The following is a 23,855-nucleotide window of genomic DNA, read 5'->3' as shown; positions in this document are numbered from 1 at the left end:
TGAATACAATACTGTTCAAGAAGCAGAAACTGTTTTTTTGTTATAACATCAGATGTCGCTTAAAACTAGAATTTGGTTTTTATAAAATGACAAAAGACCTAAATAACTTGAGGAACATCTGGTGTCACAAAAATGTCCTATGCACTTTAGTTGATGATCAACTCACTTTTGCAAGCTTCCTGATATAATGCACTAATTTTTAAATTGTATTTCCTTTTATTTATAGGTTTTTAGTGTTTTTGAAGCACTTTAGTATTTTCATCTAATGTAAAATTGTAAAATGTTCTGAATGTGATTGAAGTTTTTTTTGCACAAAATCTTCTTCTTCTGAAGCACTTTAGTGCTTTCATCTAATGTAAAATTGTAAAATGTTTGAATGTCATTAAAGTGTTTTTGCAATAATCAAAACATCTTCTTATTGTTGTTGTTGTTGTTATTATTATTGTTATTATTATTGTTGTTGTTGTTGTTGTTGTTTTGAGAAAAAATACATGTATGTTGTTGTATGTATGTATTGTAAAATTCTGATGAGACCTTCATCATCTCGTGTCTTTAGTCTCTGGGGACGGACAGACCATCGGAATTAGCTTCCGTTTCAAATTTAACCTCTTCACCTGCAACCAGGAACGTCAGCGTGAAAGAACCAATAAATCGTCCTCGCAGGTCTCCGCCCATCTAACGTCACGTGTCTGCAACTCGGGCTTTATCGGTAAATCTCGGCTCTCTCATTTATCACTTACCGATCCTTCGCCTCCGTTCGGAGTTGTGAGATTTCCCACAGCACCTAAAGGCAGCAGTGAACTCCAGCGGGACAAACCCGCTGAGCGAAGCGAGGCTCCACAAATATGGACCGGCACGGACATTTGGGACTGATCGCAGTTCTGGTAGTTTTCCTGTATCCAGTCAGAGGTAAGTCCTCTCGGAACCACACACTCATACAATCCAATCTGATAACATTCAAGCAGAACTCGCTCTCCATTCCTGTGTGTTGGAGTGTAATCCACAAAGAGGTTTTATAATCCATCGTATTCTCTTTATTATAAAGAGTGACCCGGTCTCACCTTTGTTTTACCTGTTGTGTCTTGGTGATGGGAAAACTGGAGATTGAATGACAAAGTGTGGGTGTCATAAGTGAAAATACAAGTCCTTCATAAACCACTGGGGTTTACCTTATTCTTATTTATCTGTCTTTATCATTTCAACACATTACAGTTTACATGTTGGGTTTTGTTATGAAATATTATATTTTTATCCTGAAACACTAATATGTCATTTGTAAGTCCTTGATCCCTGGTTTCCTTCTTATTAGTGTTACAGGCTGCTCTGTTATTACACAGAGACTCTGTTATTATGCACTACGTTCAGTTCTAGTCAGTGATTTTTATGTTTGTTTTTTGAAGAGGCAGGTTTATTTTAATGTTCCCAGCACCACCATCTTTGGGACTTTTTTTTGTTGTTGTCTGCATGTGCTGTATTCTCATAGTTTAACCCCATAAATGGGATCACCTTTTTATGAGATCAATGCTTGTTTTAGTCTGGCAGCAAACTCTTTTATATATTATATGTTTTATATATTAAAGTCCCAAAATATATAACATATTTTGGGATTTTTTCTGATCAACAGTGGGTTTATTCAAATTTCTTTCATGCCTGTATTTAATTCAGAACCCTGTGGACAACTTTCTGGTCAATGATAGAGGTTTCAGAGACGGAAAACAGCACCATATGTGCACTTGTGTGCAGCCAACATAAAGCAGCTGTCAGCGCACCACCTATGGTTCTAGCAGGAAATGAGCTGCCAGCATGGAGCATTTAAAAGTCAGATTATGAGAACCCTGTGTCTCCACCATCTTTACTCTGTGTGGCTGGTATCTCACCACTACTGACATGTTTTTTTTTTGTATTCTGCGATGTGCCTTTTTGTTTATAATCCACCTGTTTGTCAGGTGTGTTGTGTGTCAAACACCACCTGTGGGATGTCATATTGTCATGTTGTGTAACTGCTCACTCCTGAAAGAGCTGCATGCATCTGTGCAGCCTAGCTAATCCTGCAAGCTCTTAATCCCACAAGAGACCACATTCAGTGGGCCGCACGAAAAGGAGATGTTAGATTTAAAAAAGCGTTCACCATTTTCAGTAGACGTTTCTTTTTCAGCATTTACTCTCAGCATTCCTGTTTATACATTGGATTTCACTGAAATCATCAAATTGTTGTTTATGCTCAGATTTGCTGTCATGCTGAAACATGTCACTTCTTTATGAATTCTGGTCTACCCAGTTCTCAGAGGTTTAATAACTCACAGATGTGTCAAACTATGAAATATTTACGATGACAAAATCTGAAAAATTATGTTTCACACACAATAAAAATCACATTTATATGCTTTGGGGTTTTTTTTGGTAGAAGACTTTCTCTAAAGAGAGTCCACATTGTTCACTGAGGTCCAGTAGATCAACACTTCCATAAATCCCATTGTTCCGCCTGGAGCCGCTTACAGTTTGAGCGGTGACTGACGTGGCATGTTGTGAGTCACAGGGCTGGTCGAAAACTAGGATTTTAAGTGTTATGACAGCTTCAGCATGACTCATAACAGTATTTTCCTAATCCAGCCAGGATCTTTGAGTCAGCACTCTGGATCTCACATCTAAAGCAGCACAAGTAATAATTTAAGGAGTGTGAAGTTTGACAGACACAGCAGTGGATGTGGTGTTTAGCAAGATGCAGTGCTGAATTGAATTATGGGGAATGTAGGGTAGAATGTTTTTTTTGTCTCGTCTACTTGACAGTTGAAGTCGTGTCAGCTTTGGCAAGTGTTTTTCTTAATCTGTCTTTTATATCTTCCTGTTTTTCAGGAATGTTTTGTGACGACTTGTTTTTACTCTTTGTTTAGCCCACCCCACCTTAGTATCTTCCTAGAAGTACTGGAAGCTTATTCTGTTCAGCTGTGGCTTAAAAACTGATAGCATAATAAGATCAGGAGGCCAGGAGTTTCCCCATTCAGACCTCAAGTGATTCAAAACAACATGTTTTGTAGCTCCACTTTGAACACCTACGTGTTTCTCTTACTTTCATTTACTTAGGGGACTACTGTGAGGTGAATCTGTGTCATAACGGAGGGACGTGTGTGACAGGCGTCGGAGATGATCCGTTCATCTGTATCTGTGCCGACGGCTTTGGTGGAGACACCTGCAACCTGACAGAGACAGGTAAAACAAAAAGGGAATATTTTTGGAGGCGAAGCATAATAACGTCTTATTTTCTAATAATATCTTTCCTTCTGTCAGGACCCTGCAGTCCTAACCCCTGTCTGAACGATGGGTTGTGTGAGATCATCGCTCCAACAAGACGAGGAGACGTTTTCAACGAGTACATCTGCAAATGTCAGCCTGGCTTTGAGGGAGTCCACTGCCAGATCAGTACGTTCCCTCCCCTTAATGAGCGTGTTCCTGTCTTCACTGTCAATGCAGTGAATGTGGAAAAGCTGTTATTAACCCAGTGAGGGCCGACATGAAGGATGTGATGTGAGAAGATTGTATGTTGGACCTTTAAAGCAGACGAGCTGGAACCAAACATAAAAGTGATTCTAATTCACGGAACAGCAGGTTTAGTCTGAACGCGTCAGTGGAATACGAGCAGCAGTGTGCTCCACTCGCAGAAGTGTGAACGCATGAGGATTTTCCATCCTGTCACTGAATCAACAGGGAGAGAGAAATGCAGTCCGCTCAGCAGTTTGATGAAAGGGTCCCATTCAGTGGCTTCTGTGGTCATTCTGTTTGGCTAATTAGCAAAGGACCACTCCAAGTCTCTTAGCATGCAAAGGCCTTCCACACAGGCTAAACGCTGCATCTGTCTGTGATCAAGCTCGACCCATCACATAGTGAATTGATAAGTGGCTTTCAGTCTCTAAATACAAAGACCAGAACAAGTAAAAAAAAAAGATGTACAGTATTTTCTGCACTATAAGGCGCACCTAAAAGCCTTTCATTTTCTCAAAAACTGACAGTGAGCCTTATAATCCAGTGCACCTTATTTGTGAAAACATTTTTTTAATATAATAGGTCTTTTATAATCCGGTGCGCCTTATAATCCAGTGTGCCTTTTGTATGAAAAAAATGTTTAGAATAGGTCATTCATTGGAGGTGCGCCTCATAATCCAGTGTGCCTTATAGCGCGGGAAATACTGTAGATGCTAGACTTCCACAATGTCAGTCATTAAATCCTCCATCGCAAAAGAAGTGACTGACATTGATGTTTTCTAATTGAGAGAACCCAACCTTGGTGTGTATGACTGTAGAGAGTAGGTTTATTACATAATTATAGTTATTTAAAGTGAGCCCTGAGGACTTTTGATTCATGTTATTACTGGAGAGGTTCTCTCCGGAGCTTCTCTCCAAAGCCCGAAGCCTGACCACCAATTGTAGAGTTTTTGCAGTGTGGTCGTCTACTCCCAAACCAATTCTGAATCAGTCGGGTGTCATAGGTCGGGGTAGAAGTGCTGGAATGAGGGTGAACCCATTCTGTATTTGATGTTCAGTGTGTATTCATACTATAAACTCATTATATGAAAGCAGTATTTCAGCAGAGGTTAACAAAGCTAAGTAAGAAATTAGTAATTGCTGCACATCATCCAAATTAATTTCAAGAAAAAATAATGACTCCTGAAGTCGTGCACATTATAAATGGACTGTTCTTATACGTATAGCGCTGCTCTAGTCTGACTGATTCCTCAGGGTTCTTTACAATGCTAGCCAGCATTCACACAAACACATTCATGCGGTGGTGATACCAGGCACCACCTGCTCTGTAGGAGCGGTAAACATTCACACAACAGTGGAACAGCCAGACGATACTCTGACCTGTGGGCTGCAGCCCTGGGGATTGAACCAGCGACCATCTGGTCGCTGGTTTGAGCCACATCTGGTCCGAGCCTCAGCCGACCCGTATCTGGAATGATTCCATGTATTTCAGAAAGCTTTTCTTGGTAGGTTCACCTGTGTGTGGGTGTCATTAGCGATCTTGTGTTTCTAAGTTGTGAACAATCCTCTTAGTGTTGACGGGAACAAGAATTATGGAGTCCCGTGTGCGATTACGTCAACCTGTCATCTGCTTTAGTTCTGAGGTTATATGGGGTTAATGAGACAAGCGAAAGAAAAGGGTTTTTCATTTTTGACTGAAAACTAAAAAATCAATAGACAGTTTTACAATGTGATATAAAGCTTTATAGACATTAATCATGCATTATGGAATAAATAAATGTACATTGATATGAATACAATATATAAGTGTATAAACAAATGTAAGATGGTTGGATTTCATATATATTCATTAATTATAGTAATGTGGACACAACATTGACACAATTATATTGTGTTTTTGGCAAACATAATGAGATCGTGATCATCAATGGATGTTATAAATAGGTCTGCTCTGTAAAATGTTTTACTGTAAAGTAAAATGTTATTCTGTACTTCCCAATGTTCTAAACTCTGACTCCAAAGGCAGTGTGATTTTTGGGACTGATATGGATGTAACCTCATGAAATGACTAAACATTCGCACAGCCTCTGCACAAAATACCATAACCAGCAGTAAATTTATTGTTGGCTTCATCCCTGATTACGTTAGTTTGGAGTTAAAAATGTTATAGTAAGATCTTGTCTTTGCAGACATAAACGACTGTGCTGTCCAGCCCTGTAACAATGGAGGGATGTGTCGTGATCTTGATGGAGACTACTCCTGCCAGTGTCCGTCGCCATACGTTGGAAAGCAGTGCCAGCTACGTACGTTCACCATCACTGTCACAGATCACTGTCACTTCACCATACTTTATACCTTCAAAACCTTCAGTTTGGACGAAAACACTGAGAAACATCAAAACCTGTATTGTGAAATTTGCCAAATGATAATTTATTATGTATATCAAATTTATCATTCTTAAGATGTATTTGATTTATTTTTAACCCATATTAAGTGAAAGTAAATTAGATTTTCTTTTCTATTATATGGAAAAGGAATAAACACAATGTATTTATTGTGTTTATTTTTATTACTGCAAATTTCCCCACTGTGGGACAAATAAAGGTATGTCTTGTCTTATCTTATCTTATCTTATCTTATCTTATCTTATCTTATCTTATCTTATCTTATCTTATCTTATCTTATCTTATCTTATCTCATCTCATCTTATCTTATCTTATCTTATCTTATCTTATCTTATCTTATCTTATCTTATCTTATCTTATCTTATCTTATCTTATCTTATCTTACTTTATCTTATCTTTTTTAGCACCATAATTAAATGTCCAACATGGTTTACCAGCAGACCTTCTATAAAAATCACACTGCAGATCAACTTATTTCAACTGTAGATGGTATAAAATAGATATAGCAAGTAGCAACTAAACCAATCTGAATTTAATACAGGAGTAAATACGATGACTGTCTTCCAATTTTAATCATATCTAAATGATCGCACCACAGGTTGCATTTCCTTGCTGGGGATGGAAGGAGGATCAATCGTCGAGTCCCAGATTTATGCTTCCTCTGTGCACTACGGCATTATGGGTCTTCAGCGTTGGGGTCCGGAGTTGGCTCGACTCAATAATCAAGGCATTGTCAATGCCTGGACGTCGGCCTCCCATGATAGGAACCCATGGATCGAGGTGAGAAGAGTAGGAGTTTTAAAATCAGGAAGTTGACCAAGAAAGTGGTGAAGATGACGAACACTTGACTTTCCATGTTGACGACAGATCGACATGCAGAAGACGATGCGTCTGACGGGCATCATCACTCAGGGCGCCAGCCGCATGGGCACAGCAGAGTACATCAAGGCCTTTAAGGTGGCGAGCAGCTTTGATGGAAACTCTTACACTACGTACAGAGCAGACGGCCAGCGAAGAGACAAGGTTGGAGTACTTCCCTTGTAGTGAATGAAAGTCTGTTCTCACAGTAGCAGTGGTTTTTATAGCATCTGAATCACCAGATGCCACAGAAATGTCTTTTTCTTCAGCTTACCCTCCTAATTTCCGGTGTCTGTGTGCTGCAGGTTTTTGTGGGCAACACTGACAACGACAGCACAAAGACCAACCTTTTTGACCCCCCTGTAGTGGCCCGGTACATTCGCATCATTCCTGTAATATGTCGCAGGGCGTGCACGCTGCGTATGGAGCTGATTGGCTGTGAGCTCAATGGTAAAAATACAGAAATTATGTGCTGTAATGTCCATCCACCCAGCAAGATCTCAGAAAGTGGAAGTACAGAAACACAAATGTGATACCCAACCTCTGTAAACTTTAGTTGGGCTTTTGGCTTTTTTTTTTCTCTGCGTTCACACTGATAAGACAGTCACAGAGTTTATTCCAGCCTCAGATAGCTGTGGCTAGTTAGAAAACTTACCTCCAAGCTTTGGCCATTTTCTTTTTTGAACTTAGTAAATATTTTGTAAAGAAACGAGGGGTATACCAGCTGCATAGTCCCTCTCTGCACTTCACTGCCTGCATTCTTCCATTCTGCATCCCTCTTTCTACTTCACTTGGTTACTGTTGGGTGTCAAAGCTACTTGAATCACATCTATTCCTCTGAATTTTACTCATTTCCTACATGGATGCCTTTTCTTTGGGTGTATTGATTTTCCCCCCCTTTCTCTTTCTGTTGCTTGGGTTTTCCCACCCTCCACCCTTCTGTCTGCTTTTGATTCACAGTTTATTCAAACACGGCAGGTTGCTCAGAGCCTCTGGGAATGAAGTCACGCCTCATCTCAGACAGCCAGCTTTCAGCTTCCAGCACTTTCCGCACGTGGGGCATTGATACCTTCACGTGGCATCCTCAGTTTGCCCGTCTGGATAAGCAGGGGAAGACAAATGCCTGGTCCCCTGCACACAACAACCAGTCAGAGTGGATACAGGTGAGGGAAACATTTGTGGTGAAATGTGTTCATGCATACAATAAAAGGTACCAAAGTGTAGAGGTTTTTTTCTTTCTTCATCAGGTTGATCTAGAAAAGACAAAGCGCCTCACAGGTCTCATCACTCAGGGCGCCAAAGACTTTGGGGTGGTGCAGTTTGTGTCAGCGTTTAAAGTTGCTCACAGTAACGATGGAGTGTCGTGGAATGTGGTGAAGGAGGAGAACACCAGCAATGATAAGGTCAGACATGCATGAACCATCCTGATGGGGCTCCCTTTCAAAATCTTCTGATTGTTTTTATTTTTAACAGTTTTTTTTCAGTCTGTCTTTCATGATAAAAATGCTTCTAACTCTTGTGTTAACAGTAATACATAAAGTCACACTGAATATCCGTATCTCTTAACATCCCCCTTCTCTTTGTGTGACGATGCATGTTTTTAATCTAGTTGAAGATGGCGAAGGCCTGTTCCTCTCATCATGGCCTTTTTATCTAAGATGATCCAATGAAAGTGAAAAATAGGCCCTGATGGTTTTACAGAACACAGAGTTAGTGGCTTCCTGAGATGGACATGCTGCTTGTGGTGTCTGAATGTCTGGGTCAGTTAGGATACAGGTTTTAAGGCTCGACGTCATTGAGTGCAGTGCTAAAGCTTTTCTACTGGCACCTTATTTTCTAAAAAATTAACACAGCTGAATAGAACATGCTTTAAGTAAAATAACGTTTGCTTAATAAGAAAGTATAGTATTTACATGACAATTGTCACATGTATTTCCAGCTTTTCCAAGGCAACATTGACAACAACACCCACAAGAAGAATTTATTTGAGCCGCCGTTCTACGCTCGGTATGTTCGAGTGGTTCCCTGGGAGTGGCATGAGCGCATCACTCTACGCATGGAGTTGTTGGGCTGTGATGACTAAAAACTCATCAGTGGACAAGTAACAGTGGTCCATCTTCATCCAGTCAGTCCAACTCCTCTTCACTACAGCTGGGAAAATGACCCTTTCAATCATCTTCACTTCGTTTGTTTCTCGGGATAAAGATCTTGTTGGCTGCTGAGACTGTAACACTTCTAGCACTTTCTGACTAGTGACTTATGTTAATGTTGAGATCCTTGATTTGAATGTCATTAGCTCTGATTATAAACGCAGTTTGCATAGATTTGCTTGTAGTCTGTCAGTCTAAAACTGCTTGTATCCTTCCTTTGCATTCACGCACCATTGTTGAACTTCTATTTAGCAGGTTAAGCATGAACTAGCATAATTACACAGGGCCTGTGCAATATAAAAATACTTTGATGTGTTGTTGTTTTTAGAGAATGACAAAGTAGCAGAATTTTCTGCTTCAGTCACAAATATAATCTCATTTTAATTTAATCCTTTATACAAGAAATTTGAAATATGTAGAAATTAAAATTGTTTTACATTCTTTTTTATGGATTGTTTGTCGTTAACCATCATCATATATTAAATGTCAAAAGAAATCTTTGTCTTTCTCTTTAATCAGAAGTTTGAAAGTGTGAATCTGTCAAACTTAAAAATTATGTATCTTATAAATGAATATGTGGCGCATATGTGGTGCAGGGGGTAGTGCTGACGACACACAGCACGGCGGTTCTGGGTTTGAGTCCCGCTCTGTGTGGAGTTTGCATGTTCTCCCCAGAAACATGCACTTCAGGTTAATTGGCTGCTTCAAATAGCCCATAGGTGTGAGTGTGTGCGTGCATGTTTGTCTGTGTCTATTTGTGGCTCTACAGTGGACTTGGAGTGTGCCCTGCCTCACACCCCCAGTCGGCTGGGGTAGGCTGGGAAAATGAATGAATACATGAAGATCAACAATTACATTACATTTTCCCCACCAAAAAATGTGATTGCAGCACTTTGACGGAATAAAGTTGTTTACAAGAATGTACTGTAAGCTCTCCTGTAAAAAGCAGAAGTCTACTGAGTTGTATAAATATCACAAACCTTAGCTATGACAGCTGACGTTAGCTGGATTCAGTTATAACCAGCGAGCATTAGCTCAGGTATTTAAATTTATTGATTGTTTGCTGTCATGGTTTAAATTAGTGCTGTTTGCTATGATATCTGAATCATCCATGAAGTGACTTATAACAGATCGCTGAATTGCAATTACCGTATAGATGGCATTAGCTACATTTAGCTTCACGGTGCTTTTTTTGTTCCTAAGTTTAATAATACATTGCTAGCTGCTGCATTGATGTCTTACTAGAAATGTAAAATAAATTGCTGAAGACTAACAATAATCCAGTCTGAAATAGAAAAGCTTGACAGTGCATGTTGCATCTTCTTTTCCTTTCGGCTTTTTCCTTCAGGGGTCGCAACAGTTAATCAGTTACCTCCATCTAACCCTGTCTTCTGCATCCTCTTCTCTCACACCAACTACCTTCATGTCCTCTTTCACTACATCCATAAACCTCCTCTTTGGTCTTCCTCTAGGCCTCCTGCCTGGCAGTTCAAAACTCAGCATCCTTCTACCAATATATTCACTATCTCTCCTCTGGACATGTCCAAACCATCTCAGTCTGGCCTCTCTGACTTTATCTCCAAAACCTCTAACATGTGCTGTCCCTCTGATGTACTCATTCCTGATCCTATCCTTCCTGGTCACTCCCAGAGAGAACCTCAGCATCTTCATCTCTGCTACCTCCAGCTCTGTCTCCTGTCTTTTCCTCAGTGACACTGTCTCTAGGCCAAACTTCGATGGTGTCACCACAGTTTTTTCCACCTTTCCTTTCATTTTAGCTGAAACTCCTCTATCACACATCACACCTGACACTTTTCTCCACCTGTTCCATCCTGCCTGTACACGCTTCTTCACCTCTTTTCCGCGGTGGGATAGCATTGTTGTCTCACAGCAAGCGGGTTTTGGGTTTGATCCCTTTCTGTGCAGAGTTGATCCCGTGTCTGTGTGAGTTCTCTTGGGGTTTTCCAGCTTCCTCCCACCTCTAAAACATGCAGCTTAGTTGAATTGATCATTCTAAATCATCTGTAGGTTTGAGTGTAAATCATCGTTTGTGTTTCATGTGGCCCCGCAATGCGCTGGTGTCTCATTCAGGGTGTAATCAGAACCAGAATACTTTATTGATACCCAATGGAGAAACTATTTTTTTTAGTTTCCTTCTCAGGGGTCAATAAAGGATTCTGATTCTGAGTACACCCTGCATGAGATGCCAGTACTCAGCTGTGATAGGCTCCAGCAGACCCATGACCTACAAGTGGGATGAGTGGATGAAGACAAGACAATTGTGATCGTTTTGTCCACCAGAAGATGGATGGATGGCTGGATGGTGACGTCTAGCTTAAGTTCATGATGGTATGCTGGCCTCTGCTGGCGCTGTGCTCTCACCACAGCTGACATGGTGACAGGAACAGTCTTACTTGGGGTCACCAGCTGCCCCTCCCCACCCCCCTCCAATCCACAAAATGCACATGATCACTAAAAATGATTTGTCTGTCTATACCTTTTTGCTCTTTATTGTCTAAATATGGGGTCTGTGTATTTCCAAGGAGATTCTTTACTTGTGATGACCAACTTCTGGTTGAATGGAACATTATTATTTATGATGTGATCAGCAGACAGTAAGACATAAGCCCTTCAGTGTGCTGGAGTCACAAGTCATTGCATGTCCACCAACACTGATCACATGACTATCCCAGTATACTGTACATATCCTGTGTACCGGAGAGATTCGTGTTAATATTTTGAGAATTTAACATTTATGTATTTAAATTTTAAAAGGTTAATTTTATCCCAGATATGCATTCAATAAGAATGACTATTTACAGAGACATCTGTCATAACTGTCTTTAATGAGACTATCCCAGGATGGCACCGTGGTGCATTGAGTAGCGCCTCACAGCTGGAAGGTTCTGGGTTTGATTTCTTTTTGTATGGATTTTGTATGTTCTCTGGGTTCTCCCTCCAAATAAGACATTGGAGGTCACTGGTGTACACTATGTTCACCACTCTTTCACGTCACGGTACTTGCATATCAGAACATTCTGACTAATGAAATTAGCGTTTGTGCGTGAGCTATGGATTGTATGAGCTGATGGAGACCTCATGAGACTGTTAGTAGAGAACAACGTTTACCTTTGGTCGGTCTTCAAAACTTTCAAAAAGGTCCTTTTCTAAAAAAAAAAAAAGATGATTATGTTCCCATTGGCAATTGTGTGTGTGTGTGTGTGTGTGTGTGTGTGTGTGTGTGTGTGTGTGTGTGTGTGTGTGTGCATATATATATATATATATATATATATATTTAAAAAAAAATAAATAAAAAAATATATATATATATATATATTATTGGGTTTCCTATTAACATTCTTGAACAGCAAAATAAATGGAATTTTCACACAGATAAACGTTGTGTAGAAGAAAATAAATTCAGTGATTCTACAATAGCATAGAAAAACAGCACAATGGACTTAATAATTTCTTCATTCATATTTTTGATGCTGTCACAGGGGTTGCTGGAGCCTGTCTTAGCTGGCTTGCGGGCGAGAGGTGGGGGACGCCAGTACACTGTGAAGCCACCCGAAGGCGGTGACGTCCCATCTGATCGGAACGAGTTTTCATGTCCACTGAAGATGCAGTGAACTACCGAATGTGCTGCCAAATAATATTTGTGGGTTTGTCTGCAGACACGAAGTCGGCTTTTTTAATGAAACATATAAGAAACATTAAACAAACAATTTTATTTGTGTGTGTTCGAACTCTTTTGTAATAAAGCCCAGCTTCAAAGAGGAGTCTTTAAATTTGCATCTGTGTTTTTCTTAAGTTTTTAACCAATGTCAGAAGGCTCATGAAACAGCAGTCGTCTAACCATGTGTCTGTACATGTCTGTCTGTACTGTTTGGCTATATTTAGAGATTTATGTGTTTCTTTCCTTTTCTTTCATCATCATCATCCTATTCATTGTCATATTCACAAAATGTAATTTTTTTGTAGGAGTTAGTTCTGCTTAAACAGAAGGTAGAAGCACAATGTGCCAATCAATCATTCCTATCTCTTTCACATGTTATCTTTGCATAATTTCCCATGTAGTAAAGAGTACATTCACCAAACTAGTGTAATTTTTAAACTAAAAAATTCCAAGCTTTTATATAAGAAATCTTTTTTAAAGGAGTTGCAACTGTATGTTCTGGAAAATAATGATAATGATAATTCCAACTTTATTGATCCCCAGAGGGGAAATTCTCTTTTCACTCTCAGTACATGCATATTTGTGTTAGTTTTTAGCACATCACAGTGTTGTGAACAAGGCCCCTGAAACACAGCACGCTGGGGGCCTGTAATCATGGGAGGAAGAGTGACGGGTCACGCACGGAGGTCACGCCCCAAATGAGCAGCTTGTGGTGGGGATGGCGCCTTGCTCAAGGGCGCCTCGGCAGTGGCTGGGAGGTGAGCTGACACCTAACACTATCAGCTCACACTCCAAGGGATGTCATGGCGGGAGCAGGAATCGATCCACCGATGGCCGGGCGATCCGTCTTCAAGACATGTGCTCTACCGCTGAGCCACCCCAAAAGTTGTGGCCCGTACGGGGATCGAACCCGCGACCTTGGCGTTATTAGCACCACGCTCTAACCAACTGAGCTAACCGGCCAGTTAGCCTGAGAAGAGAAATGGGGAACATTTTACTGTTTCCAGTGTACAGTAGGCCTGTTTTTCCAGGGATGCTTATGTCTGAGTTGTTTCCATGTTAGTTGATCATTTTTACTACTGAGATAATTTTTTCAACAGAGTGAAATGTTTTGTGAATGATATCCAGGAGAAAACTTCTGTATACAACTTTTGACATCACCATATACTGTCATTTACTTGAATGCAAGTTTTATCATGATAATATGATGACATTTGAAGTTGAGGACAGAAAAAAAGGCAATGAACAAATAATGTGACGTGGATGTGAGCCTGGAGGTCAGCCAGTCGGCTTCTCAAATAAATATTTAATCACAGCCAGCAGGTGGCAGACATACATTAGGTGACTTTCCATTAAGAAAAAGAACATAACAAAATGTTCAGAAACATCTGTGTTAACTTAATTTGTCATGATCAACAAACTGTATCGCATAGCAGCATTGGATAATAGAATTATTCCTAATCCTGATAACTTTGAACAAGAAGATCAGATTAGATGTAAAGAAACAGTGTGACACAAATGTGACCTCAATATCCCTGAGCTGAAATGTGACTGAGACTGAGGAGGAAAGGAGAACACGTTGTACAGTAACCCATGTGTGTCCACAGCCTCTGCAGCATCTCTCAGCCTCATGAGACATTCATGTGTGGGACGATGTAATATTTATTTAACAGATGATTCAGCATCTCTGGGCTTGTCAGGTGTATGTCAGAGAACAGTGACAAAATCCTCACGTACAAAACCGGCAGGGCCGACGTGATGACTGACTTTAATTAGTAAATCTGTTCAACCTGATGGTTAGTTTGTGTACGTTTGACAGACGTCATAGAAACAAGCTCACAGAGACACTTACTGTCCACAAGTGTTAATGTGAGAGATTATAACAGGTCTTCCCACTGATTGAACTACATCTACAGGATGTGTGTGAAAGATTAATTGTGTGCATAAATACACTTATAATGTTGGTCGTTCAGACTCAAGTTATTGTAGCTGTACTATGGAGAAAAGGAAAGGAAATCCAACTTTATTTGTATAATTTATAATAAAGAAATCCAATAAAATGCAGAGAAGGTAGGAAGTTAATAAATGAAAATGAACAACGTGCAGGTAAACAATACAGGAGGAATTTTCAAAATGACTTGGCACTTTGTGACAGCTGATAGTGGATTTAAATGTAAATCAAAATCAAACAACATTATAATACTGTTGAACTGAATGACTGTTTCCACCCGTGTGCTCTCACACCCTGTGGGTTTGTTTGTTGGTTTCACTGAACACGTGCTCAAGAGTCTTGGTGGGAGGATGGGGCTTCATCTTGTTTTTTATCTTATCTTTCATTTTTCCAGAATCTTAATTAAAGAATTATTATTTTCAATCAGGCATTTTTGTGTTATATTTGTGTTGAGTTTGGGCAGTTTGGTGCAAATCCTAATAACAAGTGACAATACTGAAATCCGGTCACTTTCACCTGTAAATTATTCTTACAGGATAACTTCAATTTTGGACAAAGCTTGACTAAATTAAAAGGGATTGGCGGAGGTTTGCCCTCTAAATCCAGTTTATTATTGTAAAGTAGGTGAAATACTTTTAAAATGATCAGGATTAGTCTTATTTTATATAAAATAAGAGATTATTTCAGGTCACAGAGGCCTGATAACAAACTGCTGCTTCGCTGTGTTTTGTTTTGTCAGATGGTGCCAGTTTGCAATACTCTGGTGTCTTGAGGGTTCTGGGAGGTTCAGATGTCACAAGTATTTCAGAAAGGTATTTCAGCCAAGAGCCACAGAGAGATTTTTAAATGATACCAAGATTCTGAAATCGTCTCTGGCGGCCAGTGTAAATGTTTTAAAATTAGTGTCATGCGGTCACATTTCTTTGTTTTTCTCAGGGGTCTGGCAGCACTGTATATAAATGACTCAAAATCATTTTTGAAAAAAATAACTCATTACAAAACAAAATAGAACCTTGTGAAAAAAAATGCACAAAAAAGCAGAAAATGAACAGAATAAAGCTTGATGTCTCACTAGCTTCAGATCACATAAAAAGCTTCTAGCACCATAAAATTGAAAGCTGTAGTTTACACTGGCACTGCCACTTTTAAATAATTATAGTCGCAAAATTCTTCCAACACTATGTGACATAACAACAATCAAACAACCTTTTCCTGTTTGACTGCATATGCAGGAGTAAAATAACATACTGCACATCAGAGGCAAGCAAAATAAATGATTGCATAACATCACACAATGGCATGAAAACCATCAGAATGCATGCATTAGACTATCAGTAAATATAACATTTTGTAGGTGATGATACTGACATAACATCACATGAAAGTTAAATGAGAAGACAAGTCAGCAGAGTTCATACCTATCCAGTCCTGCAAATTGTACATTTCATTAATCCTATGCGATCTTTTGTTTGACCAACACTAATGCCAGAATCAGTGCAAATTGTAAACATTTTCAAAATTCATGAAAACCTACATTTCAGGTTTCAGATCTCCAGAATCAAGCTGAGTCAGTCTATTAATATAGGCCCTATGAGCTGAGCTGAATTCCACACTTCCTCTTCATAGTTGAGGTTCTGGAGGGTGTAAACCCAAATTTAAGTTGTATTTTTGTTCAACCTCAGGAAAGTGTGCCTTGTGGTTGACTGGGAAATTTTGACAGAACACAGAGAGAGGTCAGCAGCAGGCTGGTGAAATAAACACCACTGCCAGTGTTTTCACATATGCTGCTCTCTGTTGATTTCATGATTCGTGATATTTATTGTTTACTCTGCCACCAGTGGATGCTGTGCCCCTCATACTAAATGAAGATTAATATAGAATGACAAGTTAATAAGACTGACAAATGCAGTCTGCAAAAAAAAAATAGTTTAAGTAAAGAAAAACTTAAACTTCATAATGCCCACCAAATGAAACTTAAACTAGAAGTGTTCTGATAGAACAAAATTACAGATGAAAATCTGTAGATCACAGAATGTCTAAGATCCAGTTCAGTCAGGAACGCATTGTGGAACTGTAGTCTAGTAAATATGGGCTGATTTAAACGTATCGACAGAGATACTTACCAATGTTCTCTTAAAGCCTAACATGCACACTGCAAATAGAGACAAATTAGGAATATTTCCTGCTGAAAGGGAGTTTTCCTCAGTAAAAGAAAATACCAAGTAAGCAGCCAGCGCCTCAGAATGTTAGTTTATGATATGAATGATGCATTTTGTAAAAATTTGCTTAAATTTAGGTTAATGTATATTATTAAGATTAAATCAGAATTAGTTAATAAGTTAGTAACAGTTAATAAAATTTCTGTGGCGATAGTTATAAGTTATTTATTTATATATTTAAGTAGTGAAGTACTTAAATATTTTTATTTATTTAAAAAAAATTTTTTAAGTAGTGCGTTCACAACTTAAGGATAATAAACCAAACCCCAAAACGCACGACTAATAATATGTATGAAATGTGACATGTTGTTTAAGACTGAAACCGGTCACATTGTTATTACATTTCGTAATTTTGTATTTATTTATTTTTTATCTTACTTGATTTGACTGAAAGTAATTGTAGACTGTCGCTAACTTTTAAGTATTCCAATAATTTATTTGTGCCTAATGACGCGAACAAGAGCTGATGACAACGCAAACTGGCCTGTCATGGAGTGAAGTCGTTAAATTTGTTTTGTCTTCCTTGATTTAATGACATAGGTTGGGGTCGTTCGGAGGAAGTGGGAGGGCCCTGCGGCAACGGTGGCTTGTGATTGGCTGAGGCGGCCTCTCCGCGCAGCTCGGAGGTGTTTAAATAGCCAATCAGGCCGGTGTGTTCAGTATGTCTACCGGCTGCAGTGAAGGATCCATCCTTTCTCGGTGTAGACCGCGTGAAGTGACCTCCCGGCTCTGCTGTACCTTACCTACTCAATTCAAGCGTCATGGAGGAGTCGAGTAGTTGACGTTTCCTGCTGCCACCTTCTCTTTTAAGCTTTCTTCCCGTCTGATCACTGAACCGGCTTATTGACGTTTTGAACTTTTTTCTTCTTCCTGAGCTTCGATCATCCCACAACATGAAGTACATCATCGGCATCGGCGGGTGAGTTCGCTGGGATGAGTGAAGGGCTGCTAGGCTAAGCTAGCTGCTGGAAGGCCCGGAGGAGCCGCGCACACGTGGGAACGGCGGACTTGACATCCGTCTAATTGCTGCTTCACCTTCATGATCAAAAATGACCGAGATTGTACAACGACCCATCGTTTCTGCGAACGCGTAATAAAATGTTGAAGATCGAGGTTTTATTAAACGGATTTAACCAATCAGCTTTTCGCAAGATGTAGATAATGATGCTCCAGAGCCAAATCAAATGAGTGTTGAAGAAAAATGTGACCTGGTGGCTCTTGGTAATCCTTAAAACTGCTTGTTTTGTTTTTAAATCGGTAATAACATCGGATGTCATGGTTTATGATATACTTATTTGAAAATATGCGACCATTTCTTAATATTTTATGTACAGAAACACATTTCTGTGTGGTAACACAATTCTCATTTTTTGTGTGTATTTTTATTCACATGTCTTTACGCAGCGTAACCAATGGAGGGAAAACCACCCTCACCAACCGGCTGATCAAGAACCTGCCCAACTGCTGTGTCGTCCATCAGGATGACTTCTTCAAGGTGAGCCACAAACACGCAGGTCTCTTTGGAATCAGACAGAATAGCATCAGTTTTTTTAGGCTGTTGCTTGCGGCTACAGTTTGATGTAGTGTTTGAAACACTGTCGGAGCCTTCCATAGAGCAGAGAGGAGCACTAGTGGAATGTACACGGGTACATCTTATCAATGTATGTTTCAGCCCCAAGATCAAATTGAAGTTGGTGAAGATGGCTTTAAGCAGTACGATGGTAAGCCTGGGTTTTTATGAAAGGGTTTGTGTGGGTGTGTGAGTGTGTGTTTGCTCCTGCTTTCATGTTTTGTCTGTAATCTGCATGCATTAGTCAAACGTGAATACTGAATGTATTTCTCACTGATTTCTTTCCCTTTTTGTTCCTCCATCCTTCCTCCTACTCGCCTCCTTCAGTCATCACTGCTCTGGACATGGATGCCATGATGAGTACCATCTATGCGTGGTTGGACGACCCGGTGAAGTTTGAAAAGTCTCATGGCGTCAATAACACCCTGGATACTGAGATCATCCCAAAGCCTGACAACAACAAGGAGAAGACTCACATCCTGATTGTGGAGGGCTTCCTGCTTTACACCTACGGGTAAGAAAATGAGCTGCTTGCGTGTCTCGTCTCTCTCCTTTTCACAAATGGAACCAGAATACCTTGAATTAGTGTAGTCTCTGCTCTGCAGGCCTTTGATCGACGTGTTGAACCAACGTTACTTTATTTCCATCCCATATGAAGAATGCAAAAAGAGAAGGTGGTAAGTGTTCAGAGACTTGTGTGAACCGATGTGTCTGGTTTAGCATCATTACCATATATAAGTGGTATATTATGTCTGCAGCTCTAGGAACTACACGGTGCCAGACCCCCCCGGCCTGTTCGACGGCCACGTCTGGCCCATGTATCTGAAACACAAGAACATCATGGAGGCATCAGGTGTTGACGTCTGTAAGTGGACACTGATCCTCACGTAATTTGCGTTTTCATATAGATGGATGGGTTTCTCATTCATTTACGTGTGTGTGTCCAATTACAGTGCAGCTAGATGGAACCAAGTCAAAGATACAGCTGTTCAATTTTGTCTATGGTGACATCCTGAACAACATCCAGGAGTCTCTTTAATAAACAAAGGTACGTAAAGCATCTTATTTGATCCGATTGTCCTGTTATGTATTTGCTTCTACCCAAATTAGTTTCTGATTCTTTGTCTTCATTGCAGGTCATTCAATCAGCTAATCGGAGTATATATTCATCCTGCAAGCAGAAGACGATCTTGCCTTAAGCTTCTATCTGGCAGCTCATTTGGCTGATGATTTCTTTTTTTTATATGAAAAAAATGAACCTTTTTTTTACTTGTGGCATCAGTGCTGTCTTGAATTTATATATCGACCATATTTATTGCTTTGTTGCAGCCTACACTCCAATGATTTTATGGATATGTTCAGAGGATGGTTGCATGTGCCAATAAATGACCTCCTGCCACTTCTGTGCTCATGTGGTTATTTTAAAGTGAGATTAGTGAACATGAGGTTCACTTCGGTAAAAGTGAAACCTTGACAGCCCTTGACATCCATGTGTAGCTGCTTCTTTTGAGTATATTATGTAAACAGCCTTCCCTATCTTGCACCCAGTCAGCAGTTGGCGTGGGTGATAAGTAGAGTCACGAGGTTAACCCTTGTGACCCTCAGGTTGAGTGTAACTTTTATCTCTATCCAGACACAGGCATGTTCCTGTGAATGAACCTCCAGAATAAATTTAGAATTACATTTGCACCTTTGAAAAAGTTTTGTGGAGTATGATTGGTAAAGACATTGGAAGCCAATGCCTGACTGAATAAAATACTCATACGTTAGATATGAATAAGATGCTGATCCGAAGTAAAGCACAACACTCAGTATTTATGTTCATTGCATTTAAATGGGTCTCTATATAACTGTCCAGAAAGACTGAATTTAAAACAAGTTTGATTTTTCTGCTGCACTGTTCCCCTCACTTAGGAAAGAACTTGAGGGTAACATTTGAATCTACTGAGCTAAGAAATTTTTCATTGCAATTCTTTGACCTCATGCAATAAATTCTCCTTAAAACATAACCAACACTGCTTGATGACTTTTTCCCGCAGCAACATACGTAGATAGTCTGTAAACACGCTGTGTATTATACACTGTGGTTAATGTTATACTTGACATGGGAAGGGTGGAAGCTGGTTGTGGAAACACAAGATAAAAGTTTTTATATGTGCCACACTCTCATGATAAGGCATCACATGCTTGGATTCAATTTGCATGTGGGTCAGTGTAACTAATTTCATGAGCCCCTGAGGTCTAGTATCACGTGAGTCACCGGTGTGTCCCTCTGAGATACGGTATGAACGTTATGCTGTCCTCTGTTCAGTACTTTAAAAGTGTACACTATGTTGTCATAGCAGCCTTATAAACGTAGGTCAGGACTGTGTTGAATAACCTCCAACCTGTATGAGGCATTATTTACCTAATCCATCATAATTACATTTTCAAGATGAGTTCTAATGTCTTTGTCTTCTTTATTTACAGTAGTTTTAAAAAGTCTTAGCTATTTAGTTAAAAAAAATAGTCTTTTAAGCTGATTTTTTATAAATGAGCTATGAAAATTTTTGTCTTGAAGAAAGTTATATTTTTAGATCTATTGTCTGAATTCTGCTGTGTTTTAATACACAACATCTGTGATGATATGGAAGTGTGTTAGTGGCCAGTGGGTTGTGTAACATTTCATCTGCAAGATTCCACTAATGCTGACAAGTTCATACATATTTGGAACATTTCCGTTCATTCCGCCAAGTTTTTAAGAAAATTCCTGCTTATTCCAAAGTCAACCTTTTATCTTCGGAGTATAGAAGTCCTGGTATCAGACTGGTCTACCTGCAATCCAAACTGATTCTCTAATGAAAATAGTAAAATGTCAGATGGGAATAGGACTTGCTTTTCACATCGTCTCTTCCCAAACGATGATTTGACGGTTGTTAAAAGAACAGGTGATGTAAGAAAATAATAATGCTCCTGTCATTAATTTCAGAAAGAGTGCACATCTATAAAACAAAATTATTAAGTTCATCAGTTTGAAGACTAATATTTCATCTTTGGAGTGTAATCAATTGAATTCTGTTTCATCAGCTGTTTTGAAATGATTTGTGTTCATGAAAAACACAACATCAAGTTGAATAAGACAAGATTCACGCCAGGCCTGCCACTGTTCACACTTCAGTCAGGTGTGTTGTACAGTATGGACTGTTGGAACAGCGCATACCAGCAATCCATTCAAATGCATGGAGAGAGAAGGGATCCTGTTACAATCCTACCCCTCATGGGAATGTCATGCAGCCTACTTTAGCACTGAGCAATGCAAACAGTTAAATACTTCACCCTTCCTCTTCGCGGCACAATGACTTTAGCTGCGGTCACACTTTTTGGGTGTAATTTTGGTGTATTTACAAAGTCACAAAGAAATAGAAATAGTTTTTCAGAATCTTCTGTGTTGCCCACAGACAGACATTCTTGAGAGGATTAAATGATGAATTTTGCACGCAGAAATCACTTGGACATTATGTTACTTTCTTCAGAAGGGAGCTAACTCATTTTACAGAGGGGCGTTACTTGGAGTCATGCACAGGCTGGTCTTCCAGCCTTGAAAAAAGCAGATAAGCAGTTATGTAACCTTGACTGCCACTGGCAGCGCCTCTTGTGGAAAAAAGAGTAGAGTGTTGCAGATCTGCTGCAAGCATGGCTGCATGTACATTTCTGGCCTCTATTTCTGCACCTCTTTACATTTCTGTGGCTTTGCCTGCCAGGCGCGACGACTGGATGAGGTGTTCACGGACATCTTGAAAACGATTAAACTAACAGTGCTCTCTTTCAGTGTATTTAGCTTTTGTTTGCAGAAACTGGATGACTGTAAACTCGTTGTTCTCTGTTGCTGTATATCATGGTGGAACAACACGTCTGACACCCGTACTGCCCCCAGACGACAACAAACCCTGCAGTTGGTCAAACCGCACCGACCACCACACAGTGGCTGCACAAAACTGGTATATACTGGATCTTGTTTGTGGATGTGAGCAAGTGTGCGTCTGCCTGCCGTTCTGTCTGCGTCCTCCTGAAGTGTGTCTGTGCTGCGCCCGATTGTTATTGTCTGGTCGCACACCTCTCTACAGTTTATCCAACGTAAGAGAAAGCAACAGTCTGCTGTGGTTGACTCGAATACGAAGTATATAAACAACACTATAAATCGTCCTGTCAGGCCTCTAACTCCATACAATTAAGGCTGATTATCACATCTCCATGTCGAACGGACATGGCCGTGGGGCCTCTGTCCGCACGTGCAAGTGGGGGTGCCTGTTTTCTGTGGGTGATTGTCTGAAAACATTTCCTTTATCAAACTTTCTCCGGTCCTGATTTTTTTCCCCACCCAACAAATTAAAAGTACACAGACCGTCTACAAGTCGTTTCTATATTTACTACTTTTATTACAGTCTAAATGGAGCCAATGAAACCAGTCAGTCTCACCAGAAAACCATTGGTGACGATTGGAGCCGGGACTTGTTTTGAAAATGTGATCCACTGAATCCTACGTGACCGTGAGATGAGCAGAGTTAGTGCCACACCTGGTGGGTCAGCGTGAAAACACCTTCCCACCAGCTGTGGTTCACCAGCTCTGTCTGTGTTTACACGGAGAAAAACACGACTGGAGAAATCACACCACAGCTCAGACCCAACAAGATGTGAGTGACCCATAAGACACTTTAATGGCTTTCATTTAAATCACTGCTGCTGCTGCTGCTGCAAGTATTTAGATCCTTCAGTGTGGTAAAAGTAGAAATACCACAATTTAAAATAAGTACTCACAAGTCACAAACTGTACTCAGAGTTACATATACATTATATAGACGGGACATTAAAGTGGTTTGAAGAATGGTCTTTTTTGAAGTGTTTCCAAAGGCTATACTTTATAATTGTGTTGTTATTGCTGAACATGTGTATATTAAAATGTTGTGGTCCTGGATGAGTGAAAACGTGTTCAGAGACATTCACCACTGAAGTCTGACTTCTGGTTTGTGCTGTTGTTACATGAAATGTTCGGAGAATGCTAAGTTTTCTGACACCAATGCTCCATTACATGTCAGAATTAAATACTGTACGGAACTTCTCACTGGATAACATTCATTAATTCTGAGGAGGATGTTAAGTAAGCCGTTCTGCTGCTTGTTAGCAGGATAGCAGTAAAACCATTTGTGCCAGGTAAGAACAAATTTTATTTTGGAGTAGTTGTGGATAAAACAGAGTAATTTTCCAATTATTTGACCATTTCAATGCCAATTTATTTCTAGGTTTGCTTAAGCCACTAAATGGACTAAAATGAAACTGGATGGGGATTATCCTAAACATGGGACTATTACATTTCGAGGATTTTTTCCCCCCACTTTCTTGCAAGACCACTGACTGCAGCCATCTAACTACTAACTAACTTTAATAAATACTCACGGGGTAGAGTGAATTTTTTCCTAAGTTTACATAAGGGATTCATTTTGGAAATAATTCACCCAGTGCAGCAAGAAATGCTGACACCTCTGGAACAATTGCTTATGGATGGCTCAGAG

The 23,855-nt window shown here is 39.8% G+C and overlaps 2 protein-coding genes and 1 non-coding gene across 5 annotated transcripts; 2 read left to right on the top strand and 1 right to left on the bottom strand.

Moving 5' to 3' along the window:
- The first annotated feature begins 751 nt into the window (after window positions 1–751).
- On the top strand, window positions 752–9,402 carry LOC137594164 (lactadherin-like). 2 transcript variants are annotated; one of them, XM_068313471.1, is made up of 10 exons: window positions 752–909; window positions 3,082–3,207; window positions 3,286–3,417; window positions 5,667–5,780; window positions 6,481–6,662; window positions 6,750–6,905; window positions 7,046–7,190; window positions 7,719–7,903; window positions 7,988–8,143; window positions 8,680–9,402. In XM_068313471.1, exons 1-10 carry the CDS (start codon window positions 846–848, stop codon window positions 8,821–8,823), a joined length of 1,404 nt encoding a protein of 467 aa, XP_068169572.1. In that variant the 5' UTR covers window positions 752–845; the 3' UTR covers window positions 8,824–9,402. The 2 variants fall into 2 exon arrangements, with proteins under 2 accessions (XP_068169572.1, XP_068169563.1); XM_068313462.1 differs by having other exon boundaries at window positions 7,701–7,903.
- A 4,056-nt stretch (window positions 9,403–13,458) lies between these two features.
- On the bottom strand, window positions 13,459–13,532 carry trnai-aau (transfer RNA isoleucine (anticodon AAU)). Its single transcript has one exon. It is a non-coding gene; the product is annotated as a tRNA-Ile (tRNA).
- Window positions 13,533–17,393: 3,861 nt separating this feature from the next.
- Window positions 17,394–19,708, top strand: mibp2 (muscle-specific beta 1 integrin binding protein 2). 2 transcript variants are annotated; one of them, XM_068311987.1, is made up of 8 exons: window positions 17,395–17,658; window positions 18,144–18,234; window positions 18,412–18,460; window positions 18,637–18,823; window positions 18,915–18,986; window positions 19,068–19,174; window positions 19,263–19,357; window positions 19,446–19,708. In XM_068311987.1, the coding sequence occupies exons 1-7, from the start codon at window positions 17,633–17,635 to the stop codon at window positions 19,346–19,348; spliced, it is 618 nt and encodes a 205-aa protein (XP_068168088.1). In that variant the 5' UTR covers window positions 17,395–17,632; the 3' UTR covers window positions 19,349–19,357; window positions 19,446–19,708. The 2 variants fall into 2 exon arrangements, with proteins under 2 accessions (XP_068168100.1, XP_068168088.1); XM_068311999.1 differs by lacking the exon at window positions 18,412–18,460 and having other exon boundaries at window positions 17,394–17,658.
- Window positions 19,709–23,855: the final 4,147 nt, after the last annotated feature.

This window comes from Antennarius striatus, chromosome 1 (genome assembly GCF_040054535.1).
Source record: "Antennarius striatus isolate MH-2024 chromosome 1, ASM4005453v1, whole genome shotgun sequence".
NCBI classification, from domain to species: domain Eukaryota; kingdom Metazoa; phylum Chordata; class Actinopteri; order Lophiiformes; family Antennariidae; genus Antennarius; species Antennarius striatus.
Note: the sequence above shows the minus strand (reverse complement) of the source record. Positions and strands in the feature narration are given on the sequence as shown.